Here is a 13195-nt window from a genome sequence, read left to right as displayed (position 1 = left end):
GGCTCCCCAAAATGTTTCCTTGTGAAAGCCTGGCAGTCTGGTATTAGCAAGTCCTTTGTCTGAGGTCAGCATTACCCTCTCTCCAGCAGCTTTCTTGTAAGTCATCATCACTGTCCTGATTCTGATGCCCCCTCTTGTGGAAATGGCAGCCTGGGCTCTTCTGTGTCTGCCTGGGGAAGCAGCTACGCCCTCAGAGAGCAAGGCTGAGAGACCCTAGGTTAGCTTCTCCATCTCAAACTGGCTGGATCTTGGGTGGGAGACCATAAACTTAGAGAGTCCCAAAGCCAAATACAAGCCTTTCCCCAACTTTGAGTCCATATTCTCCCCATTTTAAAATCAGCCCTAAAAAAATAAATAAATAAAACAAAACAGCCCTGACAAGCTCAAGTTCAGGGTTTGCCTTAGGATCTTGGACGAGGAAATCCACTCTACCTCGGAGTCTTGTCTTATAATCAGCCAAATGGGTGAAACTACTCTGTCCTTTCCGCTTCCCAGCCAAGTCACTGCAGGGAGACTACAGAGAGGGCAGGGAAAGTAAAACACAGTACAAGCGCCTTGGCCTTGCACGATGGGGGCTTCCCTGGAGGTCCACTGGCTGAGACTCTGTGTTCCCAATGAAAGGGGCCTGGGTTCGATCCTTGGTTAGGGAACTGGATCCCCCATGCCACAACTAAGGATCCTGCATGCTACAACTAAGACCTGGCACAGCCAAATATGAAAAATAAATAAATAAATAACTTTTTTTTAAAAAAGAACTGCATGATGAATTAGAATGCAGAATTAGGTGAATTAGATGCAGATCGTAGCTCTGCATCTCCACACCCCCACCCTTAGTATAACTTAGTCTCAGTAATTGTTTCTTGAGTGAATAAATAACTGACATTGAAAGAAAAGGATTTAGGCTTGTTTGGCTCAGTGCAGAGGGAGAGCTAGGAGCTGGCAAAAGGCCTGAGTTCTGATCCACTTACTGCCTGTGTGATTTTAAAATGGGGATGACACCTCAGACAGTTGTAAGAACAAACAAGCACTGATTGTTAAAGCTTTGCAAACTCTCGCCAAGAGATAGAAAAGAGGAGGAATGATACTCCATAAGTGAGCACTTGCTGAGTGCCAGACACTTTATTATTTTTGTCATCATTATATCCGCTCCATATATTGTATTGTTTGCGCTCTGTTGTGCAGATAAGACTCAGAGAGCTTAATTAACTTTCCCACGGTCACACAGCTAATAAGTGGAAGAGTCAGATTGGAACCCAGATCTTGACTCCAAAGCCCAGCATCTTCCTGTGAAAAGCTGAAGCATCTACACTTAAAGGAATTATTATCATGATTTCTCTTTGTTTATACATGGAAAATGCTCATCTGTGAGAGATGCTCTCCTCACAGCTTCAGCCCCTTTTCCCCATCATCTCCCATCCCCTGGGCAACAGGGCAACCTGGCCGAGCAGAAGTCCAGCTCCTGGCCCGAGTTGCTTCTGGTGGCAGGTCCAGCCAGAGAAGTAATCAACTGTGTCCTGATTATGTCTCCAGAGAACAGGTTTTTTATCACTTCCCATGGCGGGCTGTACATCTCTGACGTGCAGAAGGAGGACGCCCTCTCCACCTACCGCTGCATCACCAAGCACAAGTATAGCGGGGAGACCCGGCAGAGCAACGGGGCCCGCCTCTCTGTGACAGGTAGGCCGGAGGGCTGCAGAGGAAGGGAGGGCACCAGCCCGACCCCAAGACCGGTGGGCATGTCGACACCATGGATCAGGGAGTCTGCCGTGTAATCAGGGCATTCAAGAGAAGCAGATTCAAGAACACACGTATAGAAAGCATCGAGCAGACCTTGTCTGGTCTGTTTTGGGATGTTTTTCATATCAAGAACTCTACAGTTCAGTTCTTTTCAGGAGTCTGCCTGAGAAAGCTGAAGGCCCCTGAAGAGCTGTTTGCTGTTTTTGTTTAGTCGCTCAGTCATGTCCATTTCTTTGTAACCCCATGGATTGTAGCCTCCAGGCTCCTCTGTCCATGAGATTTTCCAGGCAAGAATACTGAAGTGGGTTGCCATTTCTTTCTCCAGGGGATCTTTCTGACCCAGGGATCAAACCCACGTCTCCTGCATTGGCAGGCAGATTCTTTGCCACTGTACCACTTATCAAATAATGGGGGATATGGAGCCCATCCCCTCTTTCCTTTTTTGCCTTTGCTGCCTGGAAGCTCATAGATATAATCTACTGCTCCAACGCAGTAATGATTGGATTGGATTGGATTGGATTAGGGAGATTTTGCATTTCCTTGTGTCTCTATTTTTTTTAATTCTATTAGTTTATTTATTTTTGAATACATCTATACCTTTCGTTGGCTTTCCCAGTGGTTCAGCAGTTAAGAATTAGTCTGCAATGCAGTGGCTTCAGGAGACACAGGTTTGATCTCTGGGTGGAGAATATCCACTGGAGAAGGGCATGGTGACCCACTCCAGTATTCTTGCCTGGAGAATCCTTTAGACAGAGGAGCCTGGCGGGCTGCAGGCCACAGCGTCGCAGAGTCAGATATAACTGGAGCTACTGAGCGCTCGTGCACATGTCTTTTATTACAGCCTACCTCACAAGATTTGAAAGTAGGCAAACACAAGGTAAAAAAAAAATCTCTGAATTAAATAAAGGATCTTTATTCTGGAGTGATTATAGCTTCTTACAGAAGGATGGAAGCTGCTATTTCCTGAATCTCCATGTGCCAGAAACTTCATGTATGTACTGTTTCTTAGGCACTATCATAGCCGGGTGAGGTGTGCACTGCACTTTGTATTTCTATAGGTAAGAAAATCAGACCTTAGGGAAGCCAAGCCACTTATCCCAACTGTTTAACCAGTGGGAGGCACAGCCAGAATTCACATCCTCCAGCCACAGACCCCCGTGGAAGGGGCTAATCGAACACCAGGCAGATGCCCCGGTTACAGAGGAAAGAAGGTCACCTGGTGCTCTTCAAGGGAGGCCTCCTGGACAGCGCTTTTCAGACTCTTGACAGCGATCCTCAGACACCATCACCGACACTATGCATGCTGGTGTTCCCTACCACACGCACTGTGACGCACTCTGATAGTTCCTGCTCTACTCTGTCCTGTCTCGGTTTATCTAAATGCTGGTCACCACTCACCAGATGGATTCCATCACTTCCTAACCGTGTGCGACCTGCTCTTATGGAAGTGGGGTCAGAGTAGCTTCTGGAAGGAAGATGAACTGATTGTCAGAACACCTGGTTTGGGGACTAGTACCACCAAATCACTCAACCCCTTTGGGTCTCTGTAAAAACGAGCTAGATTAGGTGACTTCTCAAATTCCTTTTTTTTTTTTTTGGAGTATAGTTGCTTTGGGCTTCCCTGGTGGCTCAGAAGGTAGAGAATATGCCTGCTATGCAGGAGACCTGGGTTCGATCCCTGGGTCTGGAAGATCCCCTGGAGGAGAAAATGGTAACCCACTCCAGTATTCTTGCCTGGAGAATTCCATGGACAGAGGAGCCTGGCAGTCTACAGTCAATGGGGTTGCAAAGAGTTAGACACGACTGAGCAACTAACACATAGCTTATATAGCTGCTTTCCAGTGTTGTGTTCGTTTCTACTCTACAGCAAAGTGAATCAGCTCTATGTATACATATATCTCGGCTTTTTTTTTTGGATTTCTTTCCCATTTAGGTCACCACCAAGCACTGAGTAGTTTCCTGTGCTACACAATAGGTTCTCATTAGTTATCTGTTTTATACATAGTAGTGTATGTTTCAGAGAAGGCAATGGCACCCCACTCCAGTAGTCTTGCCTGGAAAATCCCATGGACGGAGGAGTCTGGTGGGCTGCAGTCCATGTGGTCACTAAGAGTCGGACGCTACTGAGCGACTTCCCTTTCACTTTTCACTTTCACGCATTGGAGAAGGAAATGGCAACCCACTCCAGTGTTCTTGCCTGGAGAATCCCAGGGACGGGGGAGCCTGGTGGGCTGCCGTCTATGGGGTCGCACAGAGTCGGACACGACTGAAGCGACTTAGCAGCAGCAGCAGCAGCAGCAGCAGTTTGCTGATCCCAATCTCCCAGTCCATCCCACCCTCCTTCCCCTCTTGGTGTCCATATGTTTGTTCTCTATGTCTGTGAGATGACTTCTCGGATTCTGTCTGTCTCTCCTGTGATTTGGGGAGGATTACCCTGACCAGCAGGTGACTGTATCAAGGGCCCCCTCTTATTTGCCTGGTGCATTTGGGGGGCAAGACCAGAAGCCAGAAGAGCAAGGATCAGGCTCTCTTTTTCTCCCTTGTGTCTCCACAGCTTGGACCTGTGCCTGGCACATAGTAGGTGCTAAGTCAATATTTGTGGTTAAAATTAACCAATGCCAAGTGAAACTGCGCTGTCACGCGGGGAGGAATTGGGACTGCACAATGTGGCCCCGTCTTTGTGGCTAGACCTTGCCATCTGCAGCCCAGTTCCCGAATGTGCCGGTGGTTCCCTTCCAAATTATAGGGACCTGTGTGTGTGGTGTTTTGCATCTCATTTGCATGCCTCTCATCCAGCACAGAGTCCCCCATCCTGCTGGTCTGCTGCTTTCCCTTGCATGAATGTTTAGTCCCTTCATCCTCCTAATCTTACTTCTGCTCTTGTCCCTCCAAAAAGATACCCTTTAAACTAGAGGAGGGACTTCCCTGGTGGTCCAGTGGTTAAGACTCTGCACTTCAGTGCAGGGGGTGCAGGTTCAATCCCTGGTAGGGGAATGAAGATCCCACATGCCACATGGTGCTGCCAGAAAATGGGGGGGGGGGACTGGAGGATACGCCAGCTCTTCTTCCTCTGGGGGGCTGTGGCGAATGCCTGCCAGTTGGGGCTGGGGGATGTGGAGAATGGGAGATGCCACTCAGAGACTCAGAGATAAAGCCCGGATAAACAGAGAAGCAAAGACAGGGAGGCACCCAGATGACAAAAGAGGAGAGATGTGGGCTCAGAGGGAGCAAGACAGGGGACAGAGGAAAACAGAAACCTACCAGAGAGATGAGGTAGACAAGACGACAGCAGCAGGGAGACAGACCCAGAGGAAGCTGCTGGCAGCGCAGGGGCGCCTGGGGAAGGGGCCCCAGGACTGACGCGGGCCCTGACGTGATGCGACGTGACGAGGAAATCTACACGCTGCTTGTCTTGGCAGAAATGTGACTGATACCCAGGCAAGGCAGTGCAGAGGGGAATTTGTGCCAGGGGGTGCTCAGGCCGCGGCCCCCCAACCTCAATTCTCAGATCCATTCCCTGAGTCGAGGGTAGGGATCAGCTTTCACCTGAGCAGAGGCAGGTGCAAGGAAAGTCTGAGCCCCCTCAAAAAAGGCCTAATTAACCATTCAACACATTGAGGTGCTTTTTAGACTTTATTACCCAGCACTGTCGTGAGCATCTTCTCTGTGGAGGAGGCACCTTCATCTGCATTCATAAAGGAGGGGACCTCCATTCATAAAGAGTGACCAGAGAGGCTGAGAGGCCACACTTGGGTTCCCCAGCTCACGGGATGCCAAGCCGGGTGCAGAAGCCATGTTCCAGGGCGGCATTGTCCAGCCAGCTGGGTGAGGTTCCAGCAGCATCCCCCCAACTCTGGGGCACCCTGACCCCCTCACACCAGCCCTGCGTCGGCCCCAGAGATTTCTCGGGGCCGGGCCATCTGTCTCCCCCAGCCCTGCACCGGCCCTGGCAGCACCCAATCCCCCCAGGCTGTCGCCGTACACGCCACGGCGTTTTACTTCTGCTCCCGAGTAATGAAAGAGGTTTCTTTCCTTCAGAATTTAATTTCACGCCTGAGACTCGGTGATTAATTCCCTCCCACAGCCCCCCACCACCACCGCCTCTTCCTCCACCGCCCCATTGGCCCCTCTGCTTGTAAATTCTGTGGTGTGCCACAGAATTTGTGTATTTTGCATCAATTAAGTGTCACGTTGAGTAATTCTTCCCTGGCACCGGGTTTGTTTATCCCAACCGTTCCCACAGGGTTGTAGGGGAAAAGGCTGCAGAAGCTGGCGGGGAGAGCAGGCGGGCACGGAATAGTAATCGCCCGGCGCATCTGCGTGGCAGCTCAGCGTCAGCCTGGCTCTTTGACATACGCTGTGCTTTGTTGCCCACCACAGCCTGGGGAGATCTGGAGACGGCAGTGTCACCTCTGCGTGCAGGAGATACAGACTCTGGGAGGTCATAAGACACCCCGACCCACTCACCCAAGGTCACCCAGCTCAGCAGTGACGCTGGCCACTGGCATTAGGGTCGCCTGATTTCCACTCCCCGGCTCCTCATGAGAAGCCCTGGAAGGTGGGAAAAGAGCAGAGTCTTCTAAAAAGTCTTTCCACAGGGAGGAGCCTTCCAAGCGCCGCCCCCCCTCCAAGGGGGTGGGTGGGGGGCAGTCACAGGGTGAGCCGAGAACAGAGGACATTTCCCATTTCATCAGGAGGGGCCAACAGGGTATCAGCGCTCTCTCCATTCACCCTGGAGCCAGATCCAGTGTTAGATTCTTCCGTCTCAGAGCGCATTTACTGAACAAGCGTGGGGAGACCTGGTTTTAGATCCTGGCTCTGCAGTCGGATCCTGGGCAGGTCACTGCACCTCTCTGGTCTCAGGGTCCCCATCTGTGTGTGCCCTCCAAGTCCCTAAGGACCTCCCCCTAGTGGCTCAGAGGGTAAAGAATCCTGCAATGCGGGAGACCCAGGTTCAATCCCTGGGTTGGGAAGATCCCCTGGAGAAGGAAATGACAACCCATGCCGGTATTCTTGCCTGGAGAATCCCATGGACAACAGAGCCTGGCGGGCTACAGTCCGTGGGGTTGCAAAGAGTGGGACACGACTGCGCGACTTCACTTTCACTTTCCAAGTCCATAAGTCGGCTCTACTGTTCCATGAGCCTATGAAGTTCCGAGATGTGGGAAAGGCAGACCGCTGGCCCACCCCCTGCTCATGGGCCTCCATTCACCCTCCCTCCAATGTCTATGGCTCGGGCAGCCCAGGCACGTGGGGATGCCACAGGGGATCAGCACTGCCTCAAGGAGCTTCCAGGGAAACCAGATACACGGCCTGGTGCAGATGGTTGCTGGCAAGAGCGGTCAGGGTGAGGGGAGGGGGGCGGCAACGGTGGTTGCCTCTGGGAGGGAAATGGGGCAACTGGAGGCGCAGTGAGGGGACTCCCTTTTCACTATATGATCTTGTCTACTTTCAGAACTTTTGCCATGTCTGTGTATTGTGCTTTTTTTTTTTTTAATCTTTTAAAAAGAAAAATTTGCTTGAAAATAAAATGAAAGAAAAAGAAAACCCTATGGGAGTCCAGTGAGGGTGGCCTGGGGGAGATGTCCAGAAAGGGTGAGATTGAAGCTGCTTTCTGAAAGATCAGCAGGAGTTGGCCAAGCAGAGCGGGCTGGTGGGGCACCCAGGTGGCAGGCAGTGTGCTGACAACATGCCTGGTGAGGAGAAGTGGTGACATCAGAAGGTCAGGGGCAGGCCAGGCCAGGGGACCTGGTTGGCGTGAGATCACAGATCACAGAGGCCTAACTCAGGACAGAAGTGGGATTGTAATATGTAAGTAAAGGGAGCCTGTGGGGTGTACATCAGGGGAAGGTCCCCAGTGGGCAGAACACCCAGACAGGTCTTTCAGGGTGAGAAATAGACTGAGGTAGCAGCCAGAATGTTGCTCAGATGGCAGGGATGTTGCACACAGAATCCCACCAATGAGGGCCTGGTCTCCTGGAGTGTAGGGCCTCAGGCCCACAGTCACTGCTTGCTTGTGGTTTGGGAATGCAAGAGGAGTGTTGCTGGATGGCAGGTGTATTTTACAGAAGGCTTAACTTCTGAATCTTTCTGGGCTTGGAGAGAAAAACACTACCTTCTCTGAGCCCACCAAGATTGCAGGTGGGAGCAGACAGGACAGAACCGAGGTGCCCATCCTTGACAGACCCAGACCAAAATGGACCAGAATTGTAGTCCCAAGAGGTCGTGATTTTCAGGCCACGGGGACTGTTTATATGAACGTCTCTCCCTCCCTCTTGTGGTTTTGCTTTCTCCCTGTTTGTCTGTTATTCTAACCTAGTCTGCCCACCACATCCTCACCTCCCTCAGCCCCTGCTCCCAGCCATGCTTCCCAGGGCCTCCATCTGGCTGAGCAGGAGAGTTTGGGCCAGAGTCTGGAGCACCAGGGGATCCAGTGAGCCATCCCACTGGGTATCACTCACTCTGGGCACCAGTGGGCAGCAAGTTCTGGGTGCCTGCCTTCCCATCCCGACCCCCACTCCACCCTTCCCAGGACTGCCCAGGACCACTCACGCTCTCTGCCTTCCAGACCCTGCCGAGTCGATCCCCACCATCCTGGACGGCTTCCACTCCCAGGAAGTGTGGGCCGGCCACACCATGGAGCTGCCCTGCACCGCCTCCGGTTACCCCATCCCTGCCATCCGCTGGCTCAAGGATGGCCGACCGCTCCCAGCCGACAGCCGCTGGACCAAGCGCATCACGGGGCTGACCATCAGTGACCTGCGGACCGAGGACAGCGGCACCTACATTTGTGAGGTCACCAACACCTTCGGATCGGCAGAGGTCACAGGCACCCTCACGGTCATTGGTGAGTGGGGAAGCCCCTCTTCCAGCCCCAGTAAGCTTTGAGAGCACTGCCTCTGGTGGGGAGGGACATGAGGGCAGCCCAATGCTTCTGGCTGGCCACAGAGATGATCCCCTCATTGGGAAGGCAGGTTGGTGCCCTGAGAAAAGCACTGGGTTTGAAATCAGAAGACCTGCCTTTTAGTTCTGATATCATCAGATAGTAACTGACCTGGGGAAAATCATATAACCATGAGCATCACCTCTGTGCCCTTTTCTGTCGAGGAGGATAATAACACTGCCCCTCCTACATCCTAGAGGTCACGAGGGTCGTAGGGAACAATGACGGTGATGTGACAATCTCATAGGGCTTCTCAGCTTCTTGGGAGGAGGCAGTGTCTATCCTAAAGGGGACGACGCTGATGTGATGTGAATCCAGTAGAGAACATATGAACCCATCAGAGGCGACATTCAGAGTATTTAGGGATAACTTCTAGGGAGACACTGGGGGTAAACACCCAGGGCAGCCTTTCCAGGACCTGCCAGTTGGGCATGAACTCTGGCCCTTCCTCTTCCTCCTCCCATTCCAGAGCCCCAGGGTCCAGGGAGCACAGGTGGAGAGCAGGAGGCCTTCACAGACCCCTGCTGCTGCTGAGCCCCTGGAAGGGCAGAGGGGCTGAGATTGGGGTGGGGGAGGGGGAGAACCCCTGGAGGGGAAGTGATGAGACCCAGAGCATTCTTCCCCCACCCCACCTCATCCCTCTCTAGGGTTCCTTGCTCTTGGGGCTTCAGGGAATGTGTTGGCAGCAGAGGGGCTGAGACTTGGAGACCCTGTGGGATCTGAGTCCTGTGGGGCAGCAAGAGCCTGAGTCCATGAACTCTGAACCTAATGACATCGTGGAGGATTCAACCTGGGCAGTGGAAAGAGGCTGTCCAGAGGTGGTCCCGTCCCCATCCCCCACCTCTGCCATTGAGATTGACCAAAGAGACTCTTTGCCCAGCTCACCCCCTGTCTCATAAGCACAGAGCTGCAGGTCTGCAGACCCTCAGTTGGACCAGGGGACCACACAGAGCCCATCTCCTCTGGGCTGACCTTCTGGGCCTGACATTCTGTCACCCTCAGCCCAGATATGGGCCCAGTCTCCTCCCCATAACCACAGGGATCTTGACAGTTGGGGCATGTTTATCTGCAGGGAGGAGACCCTCACCATGTGAATTCACTGTGAAGCTGGAAGAGCAGAAAGAGCCCCCAAGAAATGCTCTGGGAGCAACAGTTTGTGATACAAACGCTTAGGTTAAAATGCTGGAAGCTTAGGGGCGGGGGAAGGTCCTCTCAAACAAACAAGATGTGGACCACAGAGTAGGCAGGTAGGAGGACCAGGATCCATACCCTCTTCTAAGCTCCATCCAAAATGTTTGGCCTGCAATGCAGGGGACCTGGGTTTGATCCCCGGGTTGGGAAGATCCCCTGGAGGAGGGCATGGCAACCCACTCCAGTATTCTTGCCTGGAGAATCCCCATGGACAGAAGAGTCTGGTGGGCTACAGTCCATGGGGTCGCAAAGAGTCAGACATAACTGAGCGACAAAGCACACAGTATTACCTACACCCCCTTCAACCTCTTCTGCTACACTCAAACACACTCTCACACACACATTCACACTATCTCAGGGAACAGGTCAGGAGGGCTGCGTACCCCCATCCTTGAAAATTAGCACACCTCACTCTGAGTTAATTTGATGTTCCAAGCTCCAGCTTCAGTACAGACAGGCAAGCAAGTACTTACACACACATCCAGGCAGATGTGTTGAAAGTTTACATGCCCACTTCCCTGTACACACATGCAGACATACATGGTGTCTGTGTGCACCCACAGGTACACACTCTCATCCTAGAGCACATGAACACACAATAAATAACTGCCTAGAGCTGTGTGTACATGCTCTGCCCCTGTGGGCATGGATAATCCTGACGCTCTGAGATGCAGAGATCCCCACCTTCCCCCTCACTGGGCTGGACTGGATAACCAGGTTCAAGGGGGAAGTGACATGGCTTTTCTCTGTCTTCCTTCCCCTCTGACAGCCCCTCTTTGCCAGGTCCATGGAGAGGAAAGCAATGTTTTCATATCCCCCTCATTCTGCCACCCAACCTCCCACCCATCCTCCATGAGGCCCTGTGCAGAGGCAATGAGGAGAGAGATGCTGGCTGGCAGGTCCTGGGAGCCCTGGCTGGTACCTGGGGCGAGTGAAATGCCACTTGCATCATGGTGCACTGATGTCCCTTGGGTAGCAGGCAGAGGGTCTGGGAGTGAACAGGCTAAGCAGAGTGTGAGCAGACTCCTGCATGCTTTGACTGTGCCCACCCAGGTGGGCCTGCCGTACGCCCCTCTCCTGCAGGCTCCACTATTGGGGATCTAGACAGGGAGGCCTGGCGTGCTGCGATTCATGGGGTTGCAAAGAGTCGGACACAACTGAGCGACTGAACTGAACTGAACTGAAGGCTCCTGCAGGTCTCTGGCTCCTGAAATCCCCAAGCCCATGGAGATCAAGGGAGAGAGGCCAGCTTGGGGCTGGTAACCAGCCAGCCAGTCAATCAATAAACATGACTCAGACAGCAGTCTTCATACAAAGATGAGAGTCACTGCCCTGCTTTCAAGTGGCTCACAGTCCAGAGGGAGAAAGAGAAACAAAGTGGCGATTGGAAGTGAGCTTGGTGTTCTGTTAGTTACATACAGAGAGCCTCAGAAGAGGAATCCTTAACCCAGTCTGGGAGGGGAATAGTATCCAGGAAGGCTTCTTGGAAGGGGTGACACCTGAGTTTGGTGTGAAGGATGAGTAGGAAATAGGCAAAGGGGGCCAAGAGTGCCCTGGGTGTGCAGGAACCACAGGCAGGATGCCGCTCTAGAAACTGCATAGCTGAGAAGGGGGCCAGGTCTCAAGGGCCTCCATGGCCTTGGATGCTGAGCTGAGAGTTGTTGGGTGCCATGGAAGTTATGAGCAGGGCAGTGGCTGGCTGCAGTGAAGAGGACCGATGGAAGGTCATGAGGAAAAAGGAGGAATGGAGAAGAAGTACCACATGGGTCCAGGCCTGGAGCTCTGGGCCTGCAGCTGGACAGGGGCAGTGGAGGTGAAGAGTAGGGAGTTGACTGATGCGTACAAAAGAAGTCAGACCAGCAGAAGGTAGCAGTTGGTTATCTGAATGAGCACGGGAGACAGGTGGCGGGCCATGGGTGCCTCCCTGGTTTCTAGGGTGGGTGACAGTGAGAACGATGAGCCAGCCAAGCTCCCATCCTCCTCATGAGCCAAAGGGCACTTTCCAACCCTGCCCGGGCAAGGACCCCATATCAGGACAACACAAGCCATCAGAACAACAGGTGCCAAGACATCCTCTGGCCTGACCCTGCCATTTCACAGATGGGTAAACTGAGCCCTAGAGAGAGGAATTCAGTCAACCTGGTTCCCACTCATGCCCCTCCCCCCCCCCCCGACACACGCGCAAGACATCTTGGAGACAAAGCCAGGGTCTCCTGACTCCCAGGGCCTTTTATGATCTCTGCCCACCCACAACCACACTCCACTCACACTGAGTCCTTTTGCTTTTCTTTTCCTCCCCATTTCCCCTCGCCTTTCCCCTGCCTGGTCCGGCCCAGACCCCCTTCACGTGACTCTGACACCAAAGAACCTGAAGACTGGCATCGGCAGCACGGTCATCCTCTCCTGTGCCCTCCTGGGCTCCCCGGAGTTCACCATCCGCTGGTACCGCAACACTGAGCTGGTGCTGCCCAGCGAGGCCATTTCCATCCGCGGGCTCAGCAACGAGACGCTGCTCATCACCTCGGCCCAGAAGAGCCACTCAGGGGCCTACCAGTGCTTCGCCACGCGCAAGACCCAGACTGCCCAGGACTTCGCCATCATTGTGCTGGAAGGTGAGTAGGGGGCGGGGGGCAGCTGGGCAGGTTCCGGATTCCCACAGCCAGGCCAGGAGGTACCCTGCCCTCCCGACAGGAAGCATTCATCCAGCACTCACTACACACCAAGGAGATGCCCTGCCTCGTTTCATCCTCCCACGGGCCCTGCTTGGAGGTATTTTTTTAAAAAATAATATCTATTTTGCAATTGAGGAAACTGAGGCTTTGGTCACTTGCCCAAGGTCACACAGTTCTGCCAAGGAACTGGGTTTGAACTCAGGTCTCTTCAACAGCTCCATTGCCTCTACAAAATTACTAGAACTGCACTGTTAGAGGGTTTCCCAGGTGACGGTACTGGTAAAGAGTCCACCTGACAAGGCAGGAGAGACTGGTTCTATCCCTGGGTCGGGAAGACCCCCTGGAGAAGGAAATAGCAACCCACTCCAGGGTTCTTGCCTGGAGAATCCCATGAACAGAGTAGCCTGGCAGGCGATAATCCATGGGGTCTCAAAGAGTCGGACGTGACTTAGCAACTAAACCACCGCCAATCCTTTATAGCATTCCTGCATGGAAAGATGGCCAGTGTTAATGATTACATACCCGTGGTCCATGGAGGAAGTGGGGGCCTGGGGGTCCAGTCTTCCATTAACTAAGATTTAAGCCCCATCACAGACACCTCCCCCGACCATGGCAGCCTCTGGGCAGCTTGCATCTTAAGCCTCAAACTTTC

The 13195-nt window shown here is 53.0% G+C and overlaps 1 protein-coding gene across 1 annotated transcript in view; it reads left to right on the top strand.

The window, feature by feature from the left end:
• The window catches only part of DSCAML1 (DS cell adhesion molecule like 1), a 127532-nt gene that overhangs the window by 29964 nt on the left and 84373 nt on the right, over positions 1–13195 (top strand). Inside the window, exons 3-5 of the mRNA XM_040257791.1 lie at positions 1431–1677; positions 8306–8584; positions 12208–12483. Coding sequence (XP_040113725.1) covers positions 1431–1677; positions 8306–8584; positions 12208–12483 — 802 coding nt within the window. The remainder of the gene's footprint in view (positions 1–1430; positions 1678–8305; positions 8585–12207; positions 12484–13195) is intronic.

Source organism: Oryx dammah, unplaced genomic scaffold (assembly GCF_014754425.2).
Source record: "Oryx dammah isolate SB20612 unplaced genomic scaffold, SCBI_Odam_1.1 HiC_scaffold_17, whole genome shotgun sequence".
Classification (NCBI taxonomy): domain Eukaryota; kingdom Metazoa; phylum Chordata; class Mammalia; order Artiodactyla; family Bovidae; genus Oryx; species Oryx dammah.
This window is presented reverse-complemented; position numbering and strand designations above follow the sequence as displayed.